Source organism: Hippoglossus hippoglossus, chromosome 15 (genome assembly GCF_009819705.1).
Source record: "Hippoglossus hippoglossus isolate fHipHip1 chromosome 15, fHipHip1.pri, whole genome shotgun sequence".
Taxonomy (NCBI): Eukaryota; Metazoa; Chordata; class Actinopteri; order Pleuronectiformes; family Pleuronectidae; genus Hippoglossus; species Hippoglossus hippoglossus.
Genome location: NC_047165.1, coordinates 16494494 through 16519953, shown reverse-complemented (window position 1 = coordinate 16519953; position 25460 = coordinate 16494494). Strand labels below are relative to the sequence as shown.

Genomic DNA, 25460 nt, shown 5'->3' with positions numbered 1-25460 from the left:
TGGTTGCAAAATATCTTCAACAAGAAGCCAGAGAAAGCACACTAAATGCAAAAGCTGAACTGTAGCACCATCTACCTACAGGAGTGAAGAGAAGCTTATTGCACCTGAAAGATTCCTAACTGAGGTTTAACTTTTTTTTGAACACCTTTCTCTTTATCAAAAAACGGTGAGGATATTCTCACAGAGCTTTTCTATGGCACGACTCAAAACTTACAATCCCTTCCAATATTTCAATAGAAAGGCATGCAGCCATTGAGGGATCAGCACACGAAGAAGACTTTCTTTTTGTGTGCCGTGCATGACATGACTCACCAAAGAGGGAGGTGTGTGACATATTTGCTTTTTGTGTGTGAGTCTACAGTCGGTATAGGATTTAAAAGAATAGACGTGTCATCGAAGAAGAAACGCTGACACTTTGATGGATGTGTTTATTGAAGTGTTAGGAAAGTGGGAGGTCATAACATTTAATCTAATACCCTCTATGAATTGAATTATTGTGTTGGGAAACACAGTAATTCATTCCTACTTTCAAATACAAGTTTAGACTTCATAACTTCAAACAATAAGTGCAAATGAAAAAAAACAAAAACCCTCTTATAATACAAAAGCATCAATCATTGTCACTCTTCCATGTGTATAAGTACACAGAGCACTTGGTGATTAATACTATCAACATGTCATTACATCAGGTAACTAATGGAAAATGGAAAATGATCTTAATTGGTGTGGTTATGTTATGATTTGCAGAAAGTTGCTGCCCCCTTGAGGCGAGAGAAAGGTCATTTGTAATTTTGCAGGACATTCTTAAGAATAAATAAATTCAATTTCAAGTTTGGATTTCAGTGTTTGAGGAGTATTATAATACAGTAAAGAAACTCAAAAGAATCGTATTAGCAAAGCTTTTCCATAAAACAGGAAATTTACCCATATTGCTTCCAAATGTCCTAAATGTCAATATTTATACATTGTACATAGAAAGATTTTTTCAATACAATTTGTAATTTTATCTATGTTTTGTGAACAGAGTAAAACATTGAAATCCAATACAATTTTTTTTTTCTTTTTTTACAGGGGACAATGAACTATAAAGTTCAAAAAGCTGTTGTGTCACCAAAATCTTTGTTCCATTCAATATACATTTTAAGAGTGGTTGGGCTAACACTGGGTTTGATGCGCTTCAGGGAATCTTCAAAGTCTTTTATCTTGATGTTTCGCATCTGTGAATACACAAGAGATTACCTATACAGACAAATACTGTTTCTTATGAAGGTAAATGAGTGTCAAGAACATAACTGTAGTATTGCGAGTACTTTAGTCAACATTATCTCACCTCGTTCGCAGCCATACATCGGACTTGGTCTGGTCCCAACTCTGAGAGAGAAATTTCACGTGAAAATCAAAGAGATCAAGCCCATAATGGAGGACAGGGTATGAGTAAGGGATCAATGTGACAAAGGGGTCATACCTCTAATCGGCCCGAGAGCAGCATCTTTGGCTAATGACGTCAGATCACTGCCTGAGTATCCTGCAGTTTTTCTATCAAGTAAAATGTCCAGGAATTAATGCAAAGCAAAATAAAATGACTTTGTAAGACCTGCACGGTATTTAAATATTAAACTCACTTTGAGAGACAGGACAGCTCATTTTTGCTCAGAGGATTCCCATGCTTTCCCAAAAGATTTTTCAGCAGCGTGAATCTTGTCTGGAGGAGAGAGAGTTACAACATATGACTTAATGAAGTGAGAAAATAAAAACATCATTTGAAAGCTGACAAAAAAACCCACATCAGTTTATGAACTGTGAGAGTAAATACCTGTTCATCTGGCAGTGCCACATAGATCCTCTTTGCAAATCGCCTGCAGACAAATGAAAGAAAAATTGTGGCGACCCTGTCCAAAACATACCAAATAATAACTGCATTAATATTGTAACTATATATGTAAGATTGCATAATATACCGTAGCACGGCTTCATCGAGCTCCTGAGGCCTGTTGGTTGCTCCCATTACAAGAACCCTTTCATCCCCTCCTGACTGCACCTACAACCAAGAGGTACGGTTGTGAAAATAACACGAGTGCTGTCTGAGATAACGGTGACACCCGCACCTTGAAGAGGGTTCATGATCAAATTTCAGAGGCTGCTTACCCCATCAAACTCAATGAGGAACTCGGTTTTTAATCGACGAGAGGCATCGTGTTCTCCCTCCCGCCGTTCACAAAGCAAGCTGTCCACTTCATCTGAGTGTCAAATTCAAGAAAAACAAGTTGAGGTTTATTCATAGGTTGAAATCTGGGGGATACAATTTGCTATTAGGGGCATATCTACGCTATAAATAGAGTGATACAAACCAATAAAGATGACGGAGGGCTGTAATTCTCTGGCAACTGCAAAAAGTGCCCGAACAAGCTTCTCGCCTTCTCCCACCTGTGATGATGATGACAGGGAAGTTCAAAGAAACAACAATGCCAATAAGTTTAATGTATCATTGAGACCTTCTCCAGAAAAAAAAGCTTGAAAAAAATGCTTTCTTACATATTTAGAGGTCAAACTGGCAGCGCTGATGTTGAAGAATGTGGCATTTGACTCAGCCGCGACTGCTTTGGCCTTAAAAGAGGAAGTAAAGGCTGTTATTCGATTGAAAACACTGAAGTAAGTTTATCAACTGGTAAAAATGCAAATGAAAAAAGCTAATGAAAAAAGCCTGACTTACCAACATGGTTTTCCCATTTCCAGGTGGGCCAAATACAAGCAAACCACGTGCCGGAGATCTCAGGCCAGTAAAGAGCTGAATGGCAAATGGTATGAGAAAAGGTATTACATGAAAATCTGAACGTGAATATGTTATCAGAGACAAAATGTTACTAAGTAATCACCTCTGGTCTTAAGGCAGGTAGGATGACGATCTCTTGGAGTGCTTGCTTGGCCAGATCCTGTCCCGCGATGTCTTCAAAGGACACAGACGCTCCGCTGCAATGAGCAGAGCAAACCACTTTAACTGTTTGTTTTTATTCACACGCCAATGGCAGCAAAATGTACAACAGCTCTAATGGCAGTGCTTCCAAATACCTGTCAACAATTTCATTTAGAATCAAGCTGGCCAGTTTGCTGTCCACGTTCTTAAAGTTTTTCAAATCCCTCTTTGGTGGCTGTTTCCCGGCTGTGGGTTTTCCATTTTGAGCTCTTCCCGGCCGTGGGGTCACCTTGACAGGAAGAAATAAATAATAAACACATCAGAGGCTGACAACTTCAAATAACTAGTCTCACATAGCACAGACATATCCTCACAGCACAGTGGCATCACCAGCAGATGGTCTGGCTGATGCACCCATTATTAGTATACTATTGGGAAAATGAAAAGCATTGATTGTATGTATTTGATCAGTCACAATCACCTTGGGCGGTGCCGAGCCAATGGTGCACCTGCACGATAGTGTTGGGGGAACTTGTTTAGTGTGAAATTTGCCCGTTGAGAGCCGAGCACTGTTATTAAAATGGCTACTTCCCTGTAGAGAAAACATCAAAGAAAAAGAGGTGAATTCATAGTTTTTGTGTCTGCCAGTCCACTGGGGTCCAATATAGTCCCTGTGACGTAGAAGGTCGTCATCTACCTACGTCTGCTAGAGTATGCATGGACCCCTATGTGGACATCGGTGCAGCCAAAAAATGTGTGACGGCATTGAGTGTACGTTTCGACTGCGCATGCAAGTCCAAGTACAATACATTCAACTACAGGAATGGAATGTGGGATCGGGTGTGTATGTGTGGAACGCCAGACCGACGTGGCCCCTTATTTAAGTATGAATGGAACTGTGGGCATGTATGTGGGACTGGAACGAGTACACAACTCTCAGTGGACACAAAACGTTGGAAGTATCGTCAACCCTTAAAAGATATCTAGAGCTAAAAGTGGTAATAGAGGAGAATGCCACTTGACTATGAAGTAAAATAACATATTGACAATCTAGATGAAATGTTTGAAGTCACCTTTGTGTCAGTGGATCTAGCTGGGGGTCTGACAGCAGTGGAGGGCCTGGTGTTAGTGGACACTCCAGGCTGGCTTTTAGGAACAGGCTTTGGCTGTTGAAGCACATGATTCGAGGGCTTCTTGGGTTCATATCTCCATTTAGACGCCAGCGTTGCCTCTGTGAAACAAGAACAGTATTGATCCCCAGCATCCTTCCTCGGCCTGTGTAACATGAACATTATTATTTGGTCTCGACTTCAGGACTGCACACAGCCAAGATGCCACTCACCTAACAGAGCGAGCCTGTCGTTTGCCATGGTCAGATTGTTGACCATTTTGTCTTGTAGTCTCTTTGCTCGGTCATACTGATCCCCTGCTAATAGAACAAGGAGAGTAAGGCTAAAGGGCCCGTCTGTGTCAAATCATCACACTCTTAGGTCGCACTGTCACAGATCTTAATGAAATTAGGCTGATGGAGTCACGTGAGAAACTGATGGAATCAAAGTTTTATGTCTCGGGTCATAATTAAGGGAGATACGGTCGATACAGAACTGTTTTGCAGAGGACTCTGTGACTTTGACTGGTCACATCTCCTTTAATGTAGGTCACAGAGAAATGGATCTCATGTTGTTTTGAAGCTCTTTCCCAGTTCTACATTTATCTAAGCAGAAGGCTATCTCCAGTATTAAAATTAACAGCATCATGAGCGATTATAAACATGAAAATTTGTCAAATTGAGCTCAGTTACGTCGAGAGGTGGGTGAAAGCCAAGACAAACAGGGGGTCTTATTTTGTATCCCCCCTTCCCTCTGGGTGGTGTCATGTGAATCAAACAACACAAACATCTGGGTGTTTGTTGGCAAGTTACCTTGTAGCGTGATCTCCACAGCGATCCCCTTTTCTAGCTCGGCAATACCTTTCTTGTACCACTGCACCGCTTCCTCCTTTTCACCTGTTCTCGCAGGGGACATGTTACATATGTAAATATCGAGCGGCCACACACACACCACATCCTCATCAGCTGACAGCAACACAAACCTGTATCATCCTCGTCGATCCGTAGAGCCTTCGATATGTTTTCAAACGCCTGCTTGTGGTAGTTTTTGATAACTTCGCCGCAGTCTTTGCTCTTACTTGCGTTTATTTTGGCCGACATTACTCTCGCGACACTGACTCCTTCTTCTTCCCAGAGTTCCCGACTGGGAATTGTGATACAGTCAGATTCTATCTTTTAAATCGCATCTATAATCGCCTCAGACCTGCTCCATACAACTGTTTTATCATCACACATATGATTGGAACAACGGCTCTTCACCGACACACTGATCTTTGGCCGATAAACTGCAGCTTCCCTGTGTTAGCTTCTCTGCCGCTTCCGCTGACAACAACACGGCTGGAAACCAACCCGAGGTGTCGTAAAAACTGTCGCGTTTGAAATAGTGTGGAGAAGTATTCAGGGACAGAAAACAACAAACAGAAGAAGAGCCAGGGGTTTGTTACACTACACAAAGATATGAAAGTCAAGAGATACATATGTCATAGGGTTTAATAGACTTTTTTGTTTTTACATTTAGAAATCAGATGTATTTTGTTCAGCATCTTTGAAGAAAATAACAAAAGTAGATATATATTACTAAATGTACATTTGTGGATAATACAATTTAATTAAAAGTTTACTATTTAAGAAAATTATCTTACACTATCAAAACTGTAGATGAGATATTATGAAGACCACACATCTACCCACATACACCAACTAAAGAAAAGAAACAAATAAACTAACTGATGGATTTCCTTGACTCGTGAAAGGAGGTTTCATGAATCACTAAAAACAAAATTCCAATCTTGAAACAAAAGCATAGCTGTTCAATAAACTGAAAGATATAAGGACGGCCTAGAATATAACATGGATATGAATATGAAGCCTTTTCAGATTCCATTTTACATGGAACATATTCAGGAGAATGGTGCCTTTAAATTCATAAACATAATATCTGTAACGTTTCACACACACAATACACTTAAGGAAAAAGGCAAACAAATATAAATTACTAAATTATATAAAATATACAATTAAATAAAAAGATACATTTGACTATACAGATAAAATTGACTTTAGTGTAAAGAAGTTTTAATACTGTTTATCCCTATACTGTGATTTACCATTTATTACTTCATAGCTTGTGTAGGTGGAACAGGGGTGATCCTTAAAAACACAGTATCAGAGGACCTCAAAATAACTAAATACAACATTCAAACTGTAATCAGTTCCAATGAAAGTTTTTTTTCACTGACAAGTTTCAAGTTGTTTGCTGCTGAGCTTGTGTCATCTGAGGCCGTCATGACCTTTTTGTCTATGCCCCTTATCCATTCGCCAATTTATATATACAAATATGAATGGTAATGCGAGGAATCTGACCGCAAAAGCCAAAATATTACAAAATCATTGTATCTGCGTTTGTGGTGCAGAGATTAGCAAATGGAAAAGGGGAGAGAGAGGCTAATTAATATATATTAATCACATGTTAACATTGCAGTACTACTCCTGCTGTTGTGTTGTCATGTCCCCATTCAGCCAGAGAGGCAACAAAATAAAAAATAATACCAGGTTTAGGTATGGGTATTAATCTGCTCTGATGCCTTCAGGCTAATACAAGCTGCTATGCCTCACACTGTGTAAATAATTATATGCAGGCCTTAGATCTTCTATGTGGTCATTTTATCAAATGCAAATTGATTTAAGAATGTGTGTAATATAAGCACCATATCAGCTAAATAAAATGCAATGAAGTTTTGAAAAAAATTGATTGCCATTTCCTCTCAAAAACAGGTTATAAAGCTGCACCCATTTTAAAACCCTGTCGTCCTCATCAGATATTGTTAAGTTACCACACCCATTGCCACTCGGTGAGCATTGGGGGCCCCTGTTTTTCGCTTTGAGCTGTATAAAATATATTTTAAGAGCCAATTTCTTGGATATATAAGGTGTTTATTTTATGTATCTGGATTTTGAGATAGTCCTTTAAAAAAAATGCAGATTCAGGATATATTTGAGCAAGTCCGTGTCTCAATGAAACTGTCCAGGTTGTACCCCGCCTCTCGCCCCAATGTCAACTGGGATTGATTCCAGCTCCCCCTGCGACCCTCAAAGGATAAGCAGTATAGATAATGGATGGATGGAATAACTTAATGATTCTATTAGCAGCAGTAAGTCAGTAAAATCTGACCATAATTGTTTTAAGGCTTGTAGTCAAGAAAATTCTGTTCATCAATGGAAGGTTTTGGAGTTGTCTTATTAAGCCATGTCCGCAATTTAAAAAAAAGATTTGCATTAAATAACTGAACCGCATGTACTAAATCACACCATTAATCACATTCCTTTATGAATATATAGAGATTTGTTTGTAGACAAACTGAATGGCACACTGTACAACTGGCCCTGACTTGATGTAATATTTTCCTATTTCACTTTCCCCACCCTTGTCAGTCCAAGTTTTGACAGCAAAAGGATTAATTTATAAACATCAAAGACTATAACACACATATAAGATAAGATACGATCATTCTTTATTAGTCCCACAATGGGGGAATTTGCAATATTACTGCAGTAATGAGTCATATAAGTCATATAAAAATAGGCATCAGTAAGTTATAATAAGTAAGATAAGATACTCAAGTGTAAGGATAATCATACTTAAGTGTAAGGAAAATATAGAAAAATATTGGATGGAATAAAAACTAATATATACAATGTAAAACCAGGAAAGATATGTGCAGTGTATAAGGACATGTACAGTGAATGGACTGCACATGAACCATTGTATTGCACAGACAGAATGAATATTGCTCAGTTAAGAGAGTTAGAAACCAGAGTTAAAGTGCAGTGCATATTGGATGCGTGTAGTTCTACTGGGAGCAGAGCTATTTTATTTCTAAAGACTTTTTTCTTTTGTGCAAATCTGTGAATGCATTCAATTGTCTAATCATTTATTTGTTATCTTCTTTAATTATTGGTAAAACACCAGTTATCTGTTAAGGTTAGGGGTTAGGGTCAGTCATCCAGGTCATGGTATCTTCAGGTCTATGTGTACATTGACCTTCCATTCACCAGATCACTACATAATGTTCGATCCCTGAGGTGAACTCCACTGTTGTCACTGTCCTTTAATAACACAACTATTGTCCCAGCATCGGTCACGCCCCCTGGATCTCTCCTCCAATCACTCTATGTTTTCTTTAATCCAGCAGCCAATCAGAGTGCTCTGATGTGACTGTGATTGTCGGGGACGCCTCTCACCTGCTCCACCGGAAACCCAGTGACCCTCTCACATATCCAGGCTGTGACAGCTCTTCGACTTCACGCTTCCCTGCTGTTTGCTGTCAGCTCATTAAAAATACATTGTAGTTTGTGTCTTTAGGAATTTGACATTTCACCGGGCTCTTCGATCCCTGTGACAGTTAGCTGCTAACTCAATAACCGGCAACAACACGGCGACCAGCTGACGGAGCTTGTTAGCCTGCTAGCCCAGCTGTCTCTCCGGTCTGACTGCCCTTTGTCTTTACAGCCAAGCGAGCTAGCAGCCGTTTGTTTCTTCTTCTGGACTAGCTAACATCGGCATTTTTGCAATTTATTTGTTTTTTTCCGCTTGACAAGAGTTACGCAGACCAAGATAGGCGGCTTGGGATCCAAGATGTCCAACCGAGCGGTGTGCAGAGAAGCATCTCATGCGGGGACCTGGTACTCTGCTTCGGGTAACTGTCAACACAGCACCGTTAGCATGCTGTGTGCTAGCTGGGTGTTGTTGTTTTTTCTCACGGCGGTGTGGTGATTTTGGTTTGTCTGTTTTTTCTGTGTGTGACCGTCAATGTCATGAGACTATATAGCACTGTCGAAATCATGGGTTGCCATCGCAGACGGTTGTTGCTAACGTTTGGGGTTTTATCGCTAATCCAGCTGATAGCTAACATGTAGCTGCCATCGAGTGCTTGATCTTCTGTTGTCTCTTTGTCGCATGGCTGCTTTGAGCGAATTCAGCACTTCCTCCTCGGGTGGTCGATTGAGATGTTTCCAAACAAACGGACATCTGCTGCAAGGCGTTTTATCTTCGATAAGTTCTCGAGCCTGTCAGCTCATCAATAGCTAACTTGGCTAATTCTGCAGAACTTCCTGGCCTAGCTACTGTCTGGCTAGACAAGATATATTCCAAAAAGAAATGGCCAGTAACGGTGTTAACCGAAGCTGCAGGTATAACATTGGCCTCATGACATCGACTAAATGAAGAACTATTCCCTGCCATGTATCAAAGGCCTGTTTAGGGCAGGGCAGAAAATTAAAGGTTCATGTTGCACCCCTTCCCCCATTTCCCCTGCTAGCCGCTAGTTAAACCATGCGAGCCTCCCTGTTTATCCCGTAAAGATTAGCTTACTGCATTTTTCATAACAGCTCTACAGAACACACACGCCAGTCAAACACACCAGCAATGTTTATATTAATAACGACACATCCGATATGTCCATAAGCTTAACTAAAGGCTGAGCTAATCCCCCCCCTGATCCCGATGTTCTTGCTCATTTAAAAAAAAAAATCGATTGCTTGTTTTTCCAGCAGATTTAATTATGAATATCATTTACATACATTCCATAGATGTTCATGTGACGTTAGCACCAATACACGCCGGTAAATATGAACTCTTGTAGTGTGCACAGGGAAACAGGACAGTGTGTTCCCGCACAGTCAACCACTTTAGTAAAGGAGGTTTTCGAATCTCTTGTGATTGTTACAGTGAGATGTTCATACCAAAATATATCTTGATCCATTTTTTGGTGTGTGTGTCCAGTCTTATCTGTGTTGATCAGACAATTCTGTTTTTCATCTGGCTCAGTGTCATTGTCAGTCTTGCTGGGAGAGAGAGAGAGAGAGAGAGAGAATAGTATAAGTTGGTGACTTCTCTTTAATAACCAAGTGATTTGAAGAAAAGTTATATTTCCTTTATTTATTTTTTTCATTCTACCTTTTCAGGATCTCAGCTGAATGCACAACTCGAGGGCTGGCTGTCCCAAGCCCAGTCCACCATTAGACCTGCTAGGGCCATCATAGCGCCGTAAGCACCTTTTGACAACTGAAAGAAAATGTTGCGTGGTGTCTGTGATGGCATCTCGTTGTAATTTGACATGTTTTTGTTTGCAGCCATGCTGGATACACGTACTGTGGTGCTTGTGCGGCACATGCCTACAAGCAGGTTGATCCCTCTGTTACGTAAGTTATTCACATTTCAGTTTTCTATTTAATCTTTTTGGAGGAAGGGCTTTACATGACTGTTTCATATTTTACACCCCCTCCCTCCCAAAGAATGATCACATGTTAGTTCAGGTAGTTCGTGGCATTTCTGAACAGAGTGAGATTAAGTTTTTGTTGCCCCTCAGTCGTAGGGTCTTCATCCTGGGACCTTCACACCATGTGGCCCTCTCCCGCTGTGCCCTGACACCTGCAGACATCTATAGAACTCCTCTTTATGACATGAGAATCGACCGGAAGGGTATGCACTATTTTCGCTATTCGCATGTCGTTGTTTGTTGCTAACTGGTCAATTATTTTGAAAGGTATTTCAACAGTAATGTGACAGAGCAACGTAACCACAGTTGTATTGAATTGTATTGAGTTTAGGTTTTTAAATGATTTTTAGGCATTTTTGATCATGGCAGGTAAAAAATACAACCAGAGCCAATAGAGGCCCGTCACTTTGGAACTCTCTGCACACTAAACTTAGACACACTACCTCTCTAGCTTCTCTCAGATCTCAAAACTTTATTATTTTTGATAGCTTTTGGGAATGTTTGATTTGCATTAATTTATACAGTTTTTATGTATTTTTATTATTTATTTTCTATACTGCTTTATCTCTTATCTGGCCAGTGTCCTTTCAATGAACTGCTTTGTCGTGTTCTTAATCTTGTGGTTTTAACATTGTTAAGAAAAGTGCAATATAAATATAGTTATTATTATTAATAATATTATTATTATTATTATTATTATTATTATTATTATCATATTAGAGCTATGTTTGACCCTGTCTTCATAATCTAGCCCGAATAGAGGTCCAAGACCTCAAACAGTCTTGGGAGGTGATACCCTTTTAATTATCCTCCGGGGACCAGACACTTCCCCAACGCTTTGTCAACAATGAGGTTCGCTCGGCACTAATTTAATGGATCTCCAAAAATGATTTAATTAGTTGTCATGGCCTTGAACTAGCACAAATTAAATTGAAACTCACCTCTGTTTTCACAGTTTACGCTGACCTCTGGAAAACTGGGTTGTTTGAACGGATCAGTTTGCAGACAGATGAAGATGAGCACAGTATTGAAATGCACTTGCCTTACACTGCTAAAGCCATGGAGAGGTAATGCATATAGGAGTGGCATTCACTGAACTAAATAATTGACACAATATACGCTTACAGAGTGGAATGTCTCACAGAATGAAACTTTTACTAAAGCTATGAACTATTATTGAATAAGCAAGAATGCAGTACAGTAGTTTTTATTTTATTTCTGTCTTTATTTTTTTTCCGCCTCTCTATGTTGTGAACTAGAATAACATTGATGTAGGGACACATAGAAAGTAATCCTTCTGTTAGGTTGGCAGAAGTTAGTGACATTTTCTTTGTTCAGAAAAGCAGGGATCAGGTAGAATGAAGTGAACCGAGCAACATACAAGTTTACCTAAAACCTGTAGAGAAACATTATTACTTATTATTAATCACGCAGCAGGTTGTACTCTTCACATCATTTTTTACTGATGCATGCTCTAACTGTATTCTTGCAGATTTTATTTCCATTGCTGAACATTGCACACAATTTTGACAGCAAGGTGCAGTTATTGTGCTCAAGTTGTTAATGTAATAATCTGATGTTGCAGCCACAAGGACGAGTTTAGCATTGTCCCTGTGCTTGTGGGCGCCCTGAGTGAATCCAAGGAACAGGAATATGGGAAGCTGCTCAGCAAGTATCTGGCAGACCCTTCCAACCTTTTCATCATCTCCTCCGACTTCTGCCACTGGGGTAGGTACTGACAAATATAATCAATGGAAATAATGCTCATTCTCTGAGATTATTCTGTCAAACAAAAGTATAGGTCATGATCTCAGGCTCATTCAGCCCTGCATGTCATAAATATGACATATTAGTGTCCAGCTTTGTCCTGATGTCCATTTCTGCTTTAAAGGTCAACGGTTCCGCTACCTATACTATGATGAATCTCAAGGGGAGATCCACAGGTCTATTGAGCATCTTGATAAAATGGTAAACACATATTTGATTTAAACGTGAGGTCACTTGTGTAATAATATATGTAAACAAAAGTTTTTGTTTATCTTCTGCCACATGTATGCTAATGAAATGCATACTAACTAGACATTATTGTTACCACAGGAAGTTTGAATTCTTCATACTTCAATGTACCTCAATGCATAAATCATGTTGCAGGAAGTTTAAAATACAGAAGGGCACAGAAAATATGGTTAGATAAGACTTTGTTGAACATTAGGCATACAGGAAGTACTGTTATTATAAGATCATTAAGAAAGCTTGTTCGGAGACAACAAAATATTTGAAACATGAGAAGCAAGTGTCCCTTGTATCTAAATATTATGGCACAGGAAAAAAAAGTATATATATATATTGTTTTTATCAACTTTGATTTAAAAAAAAAAAACCCGACTTATTAAAATGAATGGTGTGTACTTTTAGGAGAGTCATAAAAATGTGCATTTAAGTGTAATGACTTTTGTTCCACTTTTTCCTCTGCTTGTGAAGGGAATGGGCATTATAGAGCAGTTGGATCCTGTGTCTTTCACCAACTACTTGAAGAAGTACCGCAACACCATCTGTGGGCGTCACCCAATTGGAGTGCTGCTAAATGTAGGTACCACAGAAAAAGAGACTCACCAGGTGCATCAGTATTTAACATGGTAATGATTGATTAACCCTGTATTCTGTTAATGGCAGAAGATTTGCACCCAGAATTCTTAATATCCTTGATTTCAGCCAGTGACAAAAGCAGCCTCTTATTTGTCATTTCTGTCATTTAAAGAAAAATGGTACTTTCGGAATGTAGTTCTAGACACTCTGTCGTAATGTGTGTGAGCACACATGGCGTGTTGCCTGGTGTGAATCCGTGACCAAGTGGATGTTTCTGTTTTGCAGGCGGTGGCTGAACTTAGGAAGAATGGTTTAGAAATGAACTTATCTTTCCTGAACTACGCCCAGTCAAGCGAGTGCAGGAACTGGGACGACAGCTCCGTGAGTTACGCTGCCGGGGCACTCGTCGTTCATTGAGGGCAACTTTCACAGGGACCAGTGCAACGCCGCCACCCTGTCCTTACTATCTATCGCCATAACCCAGACACCCTCCCTCTCACCCCACCCCCAATTGCGCCCACTATTTGCAGGAAGGACCTAGACACTCAAAGCCAATACAGTCTTCTTTCTCTGTCTCCCGCTCTTCTCCACCCTCCTCTCAGTTTGAAGTGTGTCTCAGAGCTTTTGGTTGATACATTTATCTTGAAGAGCAGTTTTGAGATTATGTTGGAGCAAATGGTGTGAGGAGATGTGAGGAATGCATATTAATTTGGCTCGGGGGGGAACCGCCAGGAGGGACAAATCTTATTTGGGTTTTTGGAAGGACCTCAGTTGTCCATTTCAGTTTTTCCTTACAAACGATGGATTTGAGTTGTGATGCAATCTTTACATTTGGACTCTTGGCAATCTGTGCTCATGTTATTGCCTCCGAAAAAAGGAATGAAAATATAACTGCAGATCTTAATATAGAATACTGTAATGTTGCCAGATGAAAATGAAGTGAGTGTTGTGACATGACTGCTTTAAGCTACATGCGACTTAAATTTAAAAAAGTGTCATAGGCTATTTCTACCGTCGCATTATATTGTAGTTGCTAACAAAGGGCTGCACCCAACAGAGTTCACTAACCCCTGTACAATACCAAAAACATTATTACTCTCATAGTAGTTTTATTAAATATTATCTTTTATTCATATTCTATTCCTTTTTTTTTTTCTCCCTTTTTTGGTAGTATTATTAGATGTGATGGTATTTACTCAAGTAGTGTGTAGATTTAAACAAAAGGAGTCTTGTCAGTTAAAAACCAACGACATGGTTTGCCTGTTAAATTAGTGCGTGTGCAATGCTGCTCCCAGATTCCAATTATACATGTGTAGCATCATAGATATGGTTTGCTTGGGCCAGACTGCAGCTGTGGGTGCCGCAGAAATGTCATCGGAGCTGGATACTGTGTAAATGAATCCCAACACTGACACCACTAGTCTTTGTTTACACTGCCACCTTGAATCTCTGTTGTTATTGAATTGTCTTCATAGTAGACTCAATCTTAATTTTTGTTTTTACAAAAGTATAAAAAAAATGTCTTTTGTTGCACGCTCAGAACTGATAGAGCAGCACAGCTTTTGTTTTAGCAGTTTACTAATTCTGTCCACGAGGTAGTGATAGACATTTCTTTTTATGAATGTTTTTATATCCAAATGCCAAATGTTATTGTGAAGATTTCAGTCTTCATCCTCAATGGTTTGTTCCCATTTTTTGTTACTCCTTAATTAATGAGAGTAGCTAGAAGAAGTGATAGATGGAGGTTTAAGATCAGCACAAAGTCACGATTCAAGGTTTAACAATTTAAAACAGGGAAATGTGGCTCCATGCTCTATTATTGACAGGTGTAAATCTGTTAAAAACATGAATATATTTTTTTGCGTTATGTAACGTCAAGCAAAAGGATCCCAGTTATGAAAAAGAAAAGTTATTTGCAGTGTAATCCTGCTGCTTGAAAGACTCTCAAACTGCATACAAACAACCTGAATGCAGTGAACCTGATGATTCATAGTGGCAGGCTTTCAGGGACAGTACGTCAGGCGGCACACAATGACTGCTGTCCTTTTCATCTGAGATCTGAACATCACTTATCTCTGACTGACCTTTGCTGCTGACTGATTCCCATTGAAATGATTCAGTCCCCGAACATTCGTCTCCCGCTCTCGGCACCACAATCATTACGCTACAATATCTGGCTGAAGCAAGTGAGCACAGACTGAAAAAACGAAGCCCCACACTCAATTGACCTCTGATGATAATTTAAGGGGAAACTAGTAAAGCATAACACACTGTTATTGTGCCTTTTTATCACAGTTGCACATATACATAAGAAGTGTATTCTCACTTTTAGTCTTATTTTAGGATGTGTACTTTCAGTTTTTATTTTTCCCACATGTACCCTCCCCCTTGCCCAGTGCCCAACAAAGTCTCCATCCCACCCAGCTCTCAAGGAGTGTGTTACATCTCCCTCTAATCTTGTTGGTCAAAAATGGCCCCAACTGTAATCTCCTTTCTCCAGCAGGGAGCGGTTCTGTTCTGTTTTCTCCACCCTCACCTCATTCCTGTAGAAAGAGACAAAAGGCTAAACCTCAACACTGTTCTTTTTTCTGTTTATGGATCTTTGTTTGTATTTTAGAAATGTTTTTTTTTTTTTGTATTATTTTTCTCTTGCTTAGAGAATGGGAAGTTACACGTCACAAACCTAAAATACTACTTAACTGCTCCCTAAATGGAGCTGTTCCGATCTCAGGTTCCACTGACAAAGCATCCCTACAGGCTCTTCAGATGAGGCCAAGGATTCATGTTACAAAACATAAAAAAGTAAAATGTACTGAAAAGCACGTCTGCTCTGGTGTCTGCTTCTTCAAGTATCTGCAATCACACAAAATGCTGACTTGGTTCATACATGTACTTTTATAATTCACTGTTGCAGTAGATTTCAGCGCTGCAACAGTTCTATCATAGTGAGAAAGATTAGTCTGGTTGGGAACTGTGCCATTATCAACCCAGTGCTGCATACACTGTTCTAACTGGTAAAATGATCCTGGCTATAATAAATATCTACGATGTTTATCCATTTAATCAATTTACTGTGGCGACGATTAGAAATGTCACCAGCAGAGGGAGCTGTGTGGCTGGAGGAAAATTAGAAAACACAAAGAACACATGATTACTTCATCCCAGAGACTAAAGTACGAATATAAATAAATACAAATATATATATATATATATATATATAATAGATGCTAGTTTATTGAGTGCATCAAGCTAAATGACAATACAACAGTCCTGCAAGAAATACTCCCTTCATGAAGATCATTATGTTCTATGCTTTTTGTTTCAAGAGAAGTGTTGATTCAAACTGTGTGGTCATTTTGGAGGATGTGGCTTTGCAGTGCTTTTCAATTGTATTGTATTTTACTGAGAGGTGTTTCTGTTATTTCGTCTTGGGGTTTAGCTAAATATCGGAAACAAGTTGAATCAACACAAACTCTAAACATTTCATTGACTTTATTTTCAACGTGTATGAGGCATAAACACACATTGTATTCAATAAACACACATGCTGCTGCCAGACTAGCAGCATCAGTTGGTAGGTAGGAGGCTTCATACAAGCTGAAGATGACCAGAAATATCCAGCCGACCTAATATGTTTTATTAAACATTTTAAACCCAGTACTAGTCTACATCTCATAAAATAAAGAATATCATTGTGTGATAATCCTCAGATTATAACAGAAACTCCTGTCAAGCCAGGTTTTATTGTTCATCAATATTCAGTTGCTGTGTAATGTTTTCAATGAGTCATTTAGGCAAATGGTCGGATCAGGAGGAACAGGTTATAACTTGGAGGAACTATAGTCACATGCTTATTTGATTTGTGGTCCTGTTTATACTGAGGTGGCCTGGTGTAATGTTAATGATCACGTTTATTTCACTATTGTACACTAATGACACATTTCAAACCACAATCAAGGGAATAAAAAAAAAAAATCCAATGCTGTACTAAACACAATGAAGTGTGTTCACATCTAGTTGATTGAACCAAATTAGGTAATAATGAAATCAGCATTTGTATCTGTATCTGGACTTTGATGACTTCATTGTAACTTCATAAGTTATGGTGATTTTTGTCATTCCTCCTTTTCAAGTGCCTTCCACCTGCTCTGTTCGGACTGGACAAACCGCAGCAGTTCTCCCGACACTTTGCAGATTTATTCATATACGGAGCCACCCGATTTGACATTGGCACAAATGTCTCTGTGTGTCTGTAAACAAGACCCAAACAGCTATAGCCCCTGATGTTATAGTGATTATAACATTCCATTAAATTTACTCCACTGTTATTGAAGCTTTGTGACGTAAAGCAATTTGACATCAATGCTTGCATTCCAAGGCGGGAAGGATAATGATAACCTTTAGAAATGTTTGCCCATGCTGTGAAAAAGGGAGCAGTCTCGTGTTTCAGCAGGCTGACGCACCTTTCTCTTTGATTTGGGAGGAGTCAGGGAGGCTTTTTAAGATCTATTTAACTTTATACAAATGCCTAAGACGAGTTTATGAGCAGAAAAGATCACTGCAACACTCTCTGACCCTGAGAAACAGACCTGCGACATGCACTGCTAAGGGAACTTGGCAGCCTGAGCTGTGGGATCATCCTGATAGGACCGTGGCACGTGGTCCATCACAGGAAGACGCAAACCGACTATGGCCGCCATGGTACCCTCCTCTTCAGCGAGGACGGTCTCAGCCAGAGTGGCCTGGTTCCTCCGGGAGATACCGGCTCTCCTCATCCCACTACTGTTATTGCTTGTACCTCGCAAAGAGCCTCCATGACGGGGAAGCACCTGCTGCTTGGGACCTTTTGCATGCATTATTTTCAAAGGTAAAAACAGACATAAGCCTTGGTTTGGGTCTGTTTGATGTGTATGTGAAAAGTAGTGTGGTAATGTACTTTAAATATATTCATTCAAAATATAAGCAATTATGTTACTTGTTTCACTGGTTTGACACAGTTTGTAGTTTTTAACATATTTACAAACTTTTTGTATTGTATTGTCTTTTACCATCATACATTTTTTTCCCAATTATGGTTTTGTTATATTTGTCTCAAATGTATGAACCTGCAGGCTATTGTGCCGTGTGAGTACTCAATGAATTAATCTATTCATCATGGATCCAGCATTCACTAAAGATGATTTCCCTCCATATTTAGTTCATAATAGTGTCATAGTGCATGACACAAACTGTGTTTTTTTTAGTTCAAACCCACGTTCTTTATGTATTACATTAATGAGTACAGCCATCATTTTCTATTTCTTGAGAGGAAATAACAAAATATTATTGTTATAACCATCTGTTATCATTTTGTCAGTGTTCCTATAGTGACTATGTCAACTGAGGAAAAGGAGCTTTGAAAATAATATATCTTGTTATAATCTGAAGGCTTAATGACATCACTTTCTTGTTAAATATGAAATAATATATTCCAGAATTCGTCCATGTGGTTGAGGCACATGTTATTTGCATGTAATTTACCAGCATGGATAAAGAGCAACACAAACTCTTTTTCCACCTACTGCATCGACCACTTCCTCACCAATCACAGGACATTTGTGTATTCCCTACTGACCAGAGGAAAGCCTCTCCCACTGGGAGTGATGGTGGCAGCAGGTCTCTTCTGCTCTCTGAGTGGGTTCCTGCAGGGACACTACCTGCTGCACTGTGCCCAGTTTGATGATGGCTGGTCAGCTGACTATCGCTGTAAAACTGGTAGGAGCAGCACTTGTTCTTTGCTCAACGTTTTATTTTGAAAACTTAAAGCAGCACTATGTAAGTTTTACTGAGTATCAGCGCCCTCTGCAGTCACACATGGTAATTCATGTGAGCGATCAAAAGTAGGGTTGGTGATTTGTTTCTGAAACACTTTTTCTCTTATGTGGTAAAATCATCATCTTCATATCCCGATAGCCTTTGATAAAAAAAACAAATGAAGCAATTGGTTGGCATTACTTGCCCATGCTCCCACTACACATGACCGGAGTCTTCACAAGCCGGAGAGACATATATTATGAAGCAGAGACGATTACCAGAAGTTAGAGAGTGAGTCACAGAAAAGTCAGATTCCAGCAGTTGTGTGTTCATGTGTTTTGGTTGCTTTTGTTTTTCTTATAGGGCCGATGGGAGGGTATGGGATGCATCTGGTGCATATTTTCAAATTGAAGCCTGCTCTTGTAAGCTTTTCCAGGATTATCCAAACTTTAAGTGGTTTTCATGTAGAAAAAAAACAATTCCTATCAAACTGTTGATCGGAGCTGAATGGTTCATATTACCCATGAATCCCCCGTCTTCCTGAACCAGAAGAGCAGCAACTGTATTAAATACATAAAACTCTTTTCAGAATTCTTGACATTTCTTTGAGTTTCTTCACCGAATATTGGAGAAAAATGCTTATTTTTAATGAATTTGATGTCTTTTTAAACTCATCTACAGTTGGGCATTGCTAAATTGAATTAGCTGGGCCTGACTCTGGTCATAAGCTGCAACCATCAGTCTGCTCACCAAAGTTACATAGAGAAAGAACAGACATTGAGGGTGAGGAATGGGAATGGAAGCTGCACTATTCTCTCTATTACAGTCAGTGTACCATCAGACTAATTTTAAAGCTGCTATTGTAATGTAAAACTGTTGCATATTGTTAAAGGCCTATGGGATTGTTTCTGCCTATTTATGTGCTTCATGTGACATTATGACACTGAAAATTTAGCCATGTACAAGTACGTGTTTTTACTAGGTTCAGTAGTTTTTTTAAAAGTTGGAATGGCCATCAATATACACAGTGACTATATTCTACGAAAACTGAGGAAACCAGGAGAAGTTATTTATAAGATTCCAACAGGTAAGAAACAGAGATTACATTTGAGTTAACTAATGTCAGTTCTCATAGTGACCTGTGGTTTTATTCACTCTCCTGCAGGAGGTCTGTTTGAATATGTGTCAGCTGCTAACTAGGAGAGATGGTGGAGTGGTTTGGCTTTGCTGTGGTCACTTGGTCCCTCCCAGCTCTCTAATTCACTGTGTTTACCCTGGGTTTCATCGGACTAAGAGCCTATAACCATCACAGGTGCCTGCAACATTTCCAAAAAGCTAAGCAATCTATGTACACCAACACCTACCTACATTACCACGTGCCATTTATGAGTGATAGTTATCTTCTCCACTTTCACAGGTTTTACTGGGAGAAATTCAAAGACTATCCTTAGTCACGAAAGGCTTTAATTCCATTCATCTTGAGCAAATAGCACAGGAACCCACTCATTTAAAATTTAGCTTGAAGACATTTGTGTATATTATTGTACATAACAATTAGAACAAATTAATCGTCCAAGTCTTTTTATACAAACTGCTACAGAAGAAACCTGCAGGAAAAAACTGAGACTTTGTGTAAAGATATAAAAGTTTATTTTATACAAATACATTTGATTGCCTGAGGGTTTGTCTTTGTATTTTCATACCTGTCAGGTGGTGACTTTATTTCACCAGCAGGTTGAGACTGGTAATACTTAAAAAATGTATGGGGGGAGAAAACCTTCAGAAAAGGCTGGTGGTGCTTTTTGGTGTTGTGTTGGCAACAAAATATGTGGCAGCATTGGTTGCAGCGTCTCCCAGTGCTCACCAATGGTAACTACAGCTGAGACGTGCTGATTTACATAAGGGATGGTTTGGTAAATTGTTCCATAGAAGCCAAATTATTTTGATTCATTAAATTTTAAAACTTTATCGCACTTAACTTAATCTTCATTTAAAGAGGATTTTAAGTCATTGAAGTGTAACAGGCTGGAAGTTAAGTCAATGACTTAGCATAGAGGAATAAACAGAATAACAGAATAAAGGAAATTAAGAAAATTCCCAGTAACTGTAAAAACAGTAAAAACATGAATTCTTCATTTTCATCTTCACAAACTAGAATCTAGCACGAGACAAAAATACTTATTCTACTAGTTCACATCTTTAATTATGTATCTCACATCTAGTGCGAGATTAGCAGTTTCTACAGCCACTTGCAACGCGTTGAGTTTAGCCGTGAAGGAGTCCAGCACACGTGGCTGCACAGGAGAATCTGTAGTGAGGGCCGCAGGGGAGAACTCAGCATATTTAGTGTTTAGGTAAGTCCACTTCTTACTTGAGCTTCCTTCCACCAGTCCACAGCCACAGAAGCCCAAGCTATCCTCTACACATCTGTTCATCACATCTGCAGGCAGGGTCCAGTGGTGAGCATGAGTCAGATCTATTAAAGAATTCCCACCATTGTGTTCCAGTGATTTGGCCACAGACTCCAGAGAGCTGCAGAATCTGTCCATGCCGAGAAGGTACTCTGACTGTGAGCACCCTAATGCTGCTGCAGACTCCGTTACTCCGTTTGTGCTCTGAGATGAAAAAAATAACATAGTAAATTTTTATGTGATCGCTGTAAAAATAAGTGAAAACAATACGACTCGGCCGGTATATTCCTTGATACTCTGGATCTCACCTCGTGTCTGACGTAAGCAGCCAAGTGGGTCTCAGTGCACCCACCTCCAAATAAGGCATATGGCTCCCTGAGGGTGAGCCTCAACACATGTTCTGTCTTCTGGCACACCACCTACAACAGATGCACAGACATTAAGATGTCAGTTCATCACTCACATTTGCCCCCATTAATTGATATTTCAAGCTGATGTCTGTGTCTGCAGACAAATTGAATGCCTTTTAAAATAAGTTTTAAATTACTTCGTGCCGTACGATGGATGCTTTTATCAAAAGTACCTGAGAAAAAAGCGAATCTCTTCCCCCGAGAAACTCTTTACAAATTGTGTTTTATGGGGCCATATGCTGTATTATTGATTGCACAGTGGAAATTGTACTATAGTGGAAGGAAGATGCATCTGATGTTATGAACTGAACACTCCTCACTTTATCTTACCTTCAGCTCGCTTAGCATGGTCTCGTTCCTGTGGCAGAGGACCATCGTGCAGATTGCCGACTCCCCGGGGGCGAGTAAATGCAGCATAGTCTTGGATCCAAACTGCCTTATACTGAGATCCCTCACCTTCCCGTAGGCCTTGGCTGGAAGTGCGGTGTGCAATGTGGCCACAGGATGAGCACCTTTTGGTTGGAGTAGATATTAAACAGGATCTCAGATACAGAGCAAAGTAATTACGAGTACAGACTATGTTCTATGTGGACGATAGATTATTACCTCCACCAAGGAGGTTACGTTTGCACCCCCGTTTGTTTGTTTGTTGGATGGTTGGTTTGATTGTTAGCAGGATCACACAAAAAGAACTGAACGGACTACCACAGAACTTGGTGAAAGGATGCGGTAGGATCCTATTCAGAGGGTGAATCCAGGATTTTTTCCCCACCTTCTATTCATAACATTGTGAGATGGGAAGTTTTTCACCATTTTGCCAGTGAATAATTCATGGAACTTGATGAAAAAAATTAGGAACATTGAGGGAAGTTGAGAGTTACGTTTTAGATTTGAGTGTGTGAAAATTGTTGCCGCTTGACAGTTGGTCCTTGGCAGAGCTATGCGCTCGACTGAGTTTATATAACACACGTTCCAGCGTTCCTAATACAATAATTCCCCTTAATTGGTAAGAGACATATTTTACAGTAACATAACATGTGTACTGTGCATCACATATACATTGGGTAAAACACAATTTATTGCACTGTACTATAATACTGCATCAGATATATTACTACAAGATCATATTACTTAATGACATTCGATGGCATTGAAACATTTCTGTGGGAAAGTGTCTGTATAACACAGATCTGCAGTGATAAATCTGCCAACAGGCCCATGCCTGTACTTCAAGTCTACCTGTAAGGAGAATGAGCGGTTCCATGTGAGTGATTCCCAATCTCTCGATCACAATAACACCTTGACTCCTCAGGTATTGCTGTAGGACTGGGTGGATGACCTTCTGACAGACAAAGAGCTTGACGTCATCTTCAACCGCCTGCTTGCCAAGATCCAGGAGTTGATCCAAGATCTGCGCGTCTGTGTCTACACCCGAGGACACTTCGATGATCCCATCTCCGAGTTCAGGAATGTCTCCAGCAAGGGATGCACTGAACAACAACGTGCGCAGTGGATGGGAACTCAGGTTCTCTGACTTGTCGATGCATAGGACACCAGTGACATCCACCAGCAAACCTGGAAACACTGCAGAGTTGAGCACAGAGTGGCCCTCAACAGAGATGGTCACTGTCTGGCCCAGAGAGACTGTGCCTGGTTTGTCACAGGGAAGAGTCAGTAGAAAAGCCTGCACGGCCAGCTTGCTGATGTGAAGCGTCTCTTGCCCTGTGAGCATACATGCTGGTTTGCTGGAGATAACACTGCGAGCTAATGCGATCAGGTTGTGGCTGCTGCAGAAGTCGAGCTTCACTTTACAGCAGCAGTCCCCTCTCTGCAGGTAACTGACGCACACACCCAGGAAGTGCCTGTTCAGCCTGATGCACACGTTTCCTCTGAGGCCACTTTGCTTTGCTTGTTCGATGAGATCCAAACACAGAGTGGCAGCGAACAAACCGCAGTCACTGAACCGGGACACGTGGTTGAGGATGGAGGTTGTTATGAGGCTCACAAGAGGCTGTGAGGATGAAATGGCTGCGAGGAGAACTGATGAGGTCGAGGTGGTGACAACGTGTCCTCCGATGTTGTTGTGAACTAGTTTCAGTTTACCAGTCGGACCATAACAAGACGCCAGGAGCTGCCTCAGTAAACGAAGCTTGTTACAAACGTCAGTGTTGTCCAGCGGCAGGTCCACACACAGAGACGGAGATTTCTTGACAAGTCGGGACATCACCTCACGAAGCAAAGTCTCAGGTCCACACTTTGCATTTAAAGCCGCTTTTAAAACACTAAACACAGAATGTAGCGTTACTTAAACACAACGGTGTGGTTTTAGACTGGGTTGTGAAGTTGGACTTAAAAAAGAGTACCTTCAGATCTTCCATCTTACGCGCATCTGCTTGTCAAGACTCTCATTTAGGACTCATAGCATTGCCTGATCAAAGCGACACCATTTTTTGCAGACATACTTTATTTCATATATTAAAACTCCCCGAATTACTTTTTATTTCAAACAATAATGGTTATTGTTTTGTAAAGGTTGTACCTCAATATAGCATGGAAGCATTTCATTTCGATATTAATCAAGGCATTTTAAAGACTGCCCCACGTATCCATGGTAGCGGTTAGAGCGTCCGGGTCTTAGTGGGGTCCTGTTCCGTTCAGAGTCGCATTCTCTCGCTTGCCTTTGGACATTGTTGCTATCAAAACAGAAAATCGCCTCGTAATCACGTGACTCGGGTTCCTCTTTAAAGTAGATAAAGAAAATAGCTCGTACTCCATCTGCCACATTTTGGCAGAAGCCGTTTATTTGACAGACGGACTACAGACCAGACGGAATGTGACGTCATATCCTGCAGCCCTCTCGCTCGACAAACATTCAAACTGTTGGCGGTACGTCGGTTGTTACGTCTGTTGTTGGTTTTAATCTGTTTGTTGCGTATTTACGGTGCAGTTAACGTGTCGCTGGCCGATTATGACTTAACGTCAGACTGCCCCTGGTGTTTCTTAGCAGTCATCTTTCTTCTTACGAGCCCGGGGCTGTTAAAATGAATTGAACAGCTACTTGATACTGTTGGGATTTGGGTTCGATCCCTGATCCCCTGATGTTGAGCTCTAACCGCTCTTTCTCAGGTCCACAAAAAACATTAAAAAAAAACATGACATAAAAGAAGAATATTAAAGCCTCACGTTGCAGCAACCAGATAAACTGCAATTGTTTTAAAATGTCATAGCTTCAATCTTACTTCACGTGCAGAAGTCACGTTGTCTCGGTTCGTCTGCACAACCAGATTATGCAGGAGTGTACAACCACGTGTAATCCATGACTGTACATGTTTCAGGTCAAACTGGCTGAGTGCTGTGTTCAATGCAATGACTCCTCACAAATTTGTCATAAAGGTAAGTGAAAACGAAATATACAGTATAAAGGCGGAAAAAAGAAAGATCTCTGGAATTATTAGTAGAATATATTCATCACATCTGTTTGTATTTTTTATTTACAATATAAAATGTGTACCCTTGTTACCATGTACAACCTGGTACGTCTTATAATCTCTCTATTACACCTTTGTGTGTCCTTTAAACAAAGTAAGATGCTCTAATCACAAATACATCATCAAACAAAATGTTTAACTTAAAGTAAAAGCAGGGTTTTCTGCGGGGTCTTTAAAAGTCTGAAGAAGTTTAGTTCTTAAAAAGTTTTAAATAAGTATAACATATTACATACTGGGTCTTAGATATGTTTAGGTAGGTCTTAAATGTGTTAATGTTCATTTGATGCTTCTTCGTCACGTTTTAAAATTATTATTTAATGAGAACGTGGAACTGATAATTGATAGTCTACAATCTAGTCTACTGTCTTTAATTATGAGGAAGTGTAAGTAAATCTGGGACTCTGACGTTCCTTCATATCTGTTGTATTTGACATGTCTTAAATTTCATTCATTATGGTCTTAAATAAAACATGTT

General features: G+C 39.9%; 5 protein-coding genes across 9 annotated transcripts in view; 3 read left to right on the top strand and 2 right to left on the bottom strand.

Annotated features, from left to right (window-relative positions):
• Window positions 1-411: 411 nt before the first annotated feature.
• spast (spastin) lies at window positions 412-5372 on the bottom strand. Of its 5 annotated transcripts, XM_034609085.1 has the most exons (18): window positions 5003-5371; window positions 4833-4916; window positions 4254-4340; window positions 3985-4142; window positions 3393-3503; window positions 3067-3200; window positions 2874-2967; window positions 2711-2785; window positions 2533-2604; window positions 2349-2424; window positions 2146-2237; window positions 1959-2038; window positions 1814-1856; window positions 1623-1702; window positions 1466-1536; window positions 1331-1371; window positions 1065-1217; window positions 412-1016 (listed from the first exon to the last, which is right to left on the bottom strand). In XM_034609085.1, exons 1-17 carry the CDS (start codon window positions 5118-5120, stop codon window positions 1092-1094), a joined length of 1542 nt encoding a protein of 513 aa, XP_034464976.1. In that variant the 5' UTR covers window positions 5121-5371; the 3' UTR covers window positions 412-1016; window positions 1065-1091. The 5 variants fall into 5 exon arrangements, with proteins under 5 accessions (XP_034464976.1, XP_034464977.1, XP_034464975.1 ...); XM_034609086.1 differs by having other exon boundaries at window positions 412-1217; window positions 4254-4337; window positions 5003-5372; XM_034609084.1 differs by having other exon boundaries at window positions 412-1217.
• Window positions 5373-8231: 2859 nt separating this feature from the next.
• memo1 (mediator of cell motility 1) lies at window positions 8232-15704 on the top strand. The gene is made up of 10 exons (XM_034608691.1): window positions 8232-8716; window positions 9984-10065; window positions 10152-10220; window positions 10388-10500; window positions 11253-11364; window positions 11883-12025; window positions 12189-12265; window positions 12779-12883; window positions 13169-13535; window positions 13569-15704. The coding sequence occupies exons 1-9, from the start codon at window positions 8656-8658 to the stop codon at window positions 13298-13300; spliced, it is 894 nt and encodes a 297-aa protein (XP_034464582.1). The 5' UTR covers window positions 8232-8655; the 3' UTR covers window positions 13301-13535; window positions 13569-15704.
• Window positions 15705-16425: 721 nt separating this feature from the next.
• srd5a2b (steroid-5-alpha-reductase, alpha polypeptide 2b) lies at window positions 16426-20166 on the top strand. Its single transcript, XM_034608969.1, is given in 7 exon segments — window positions 16426-17695; window positions 17698-17750; window positions 18474-18637; window positions 19659-19763; window positions 19842-19871; window positions 19874-19988; window positions 20094-20166. Coding segments are annotated over 7 exon segments (663 nt in total). The 5' UTR covers window positions 16426-17572.
• Window positions 20167-20349: 183 nt separating this feature from the next.
• Window positions 20350-23797, bottom strand: mkks (McKusick-Kaufman syndrome). Its single transcript, XM_034608237.1, has 4 exons — window positions 22737-23797; window positions 21828-22009; window positions 21396-21506; window positions 20350-21291 (listed from the first exon to the last, which is right to left on the bottom strand). Exons 1-4 carry the CDS (start codon window positions 23719-23721, stop codon window positions 20863-20865), a joined length of 1707 nt encoding a protein of 568 aa, XP_034464128.1. The 5' UTR covers window positions 23722-23797; the 3' UTR covers window positions 20350-20862.
• slx4ip (SLX4 interacting protein) overlaps window positions 23659-25460 on the top strand; it is a 32915-nt gene continuing 31113 nt past the window's right edge. The window contains 3 exon segments of the mRNA XM_034608238.1: window positions 23659-23792; window positions 23856-24383; window positions 24833-24890. Of these exon segments, the coding sequence (XP_034464129.1) occupies window positions 24864-24890 (27 nt within the window). The 5' untranslated portion in view covers window positions 23659-23792; window positions 23856-24383; window positions 24833-24863.

What these genes read in the sequence shown, in the direction of transcription:
- memo1 (XM_034608691.1), top strand. Translation starts at nt 8,656, where the DNA reads ATGTCCAACCGAGCGGTGTGCAGAGAAGCATCTCATGCGGGGACCTGG. An exon ending in GCTAGGGCCATCATAGCGCC is followed by an intron (nt 10,066 to 10,151) that starts GTAAGCACCTTT and finishes TTTTGTTTGCAG; the next exon opens with CCATGCTGGATACACGTACT. An exon ending in TTGAGCATCTTGATAAAATG is followed by an intron (nt 12,266 to 12,778) that starts GTAAACACATAT and finishes CTGCTTGTGAAG; the next exon opens with GGAATGGGCATTATAGAGCA.
- spast (XM_034609084.1), bottom strand. Translation starts at nt 5,120, where the DNA reads ATGTCGGCCAAAATAAACGCAAGTAAGAGCAAAGACTGCGGCGAAGTT. An exon ending in CTAAATGAAATTGTTGACAG is followed by an intron (nt 2,968 to 3,066) that starts GTATTTGGAAGC and finishes TGCTCATTGCAG; the next exon opens with CGGAGCGTCTGTGTCCTTTG. An exon ending in CTCGATGAAGCCGTGCTACG is followed by an intron (nt 1,857 to 1,958) that starts GTATATTATGCA and finishes ATTTGTCTGCAG; the next exon opens with GCGATTTGCAAAGAGGATCT.
- mkks (XM_034608237.1), bottom strand. Translation starts at nt 23,721, where the DNA reads ATGTCCCGACTTGTCAAGAAATCTCCGTCTCTGTGTGTGGACCTGCCG. An exon ending in ACCGCTCATTCTCCTTACAG is followed by an intron (nt 22,010 to 22,736) that starts GTAGACTTGAAG and finishes TCCAACCAAAAG; the next exon opens with GTGCTCATCCTGTGGCCACA. An exon ending in CTGCTTACGTCAGACACGAG is followed by an intron (nt 21,292 to 21,395) that starts GTGAGATCCAGA and finishes TTTTCATCTCAG; the next exon opens with AGCACAAACGGAGTAACGGA.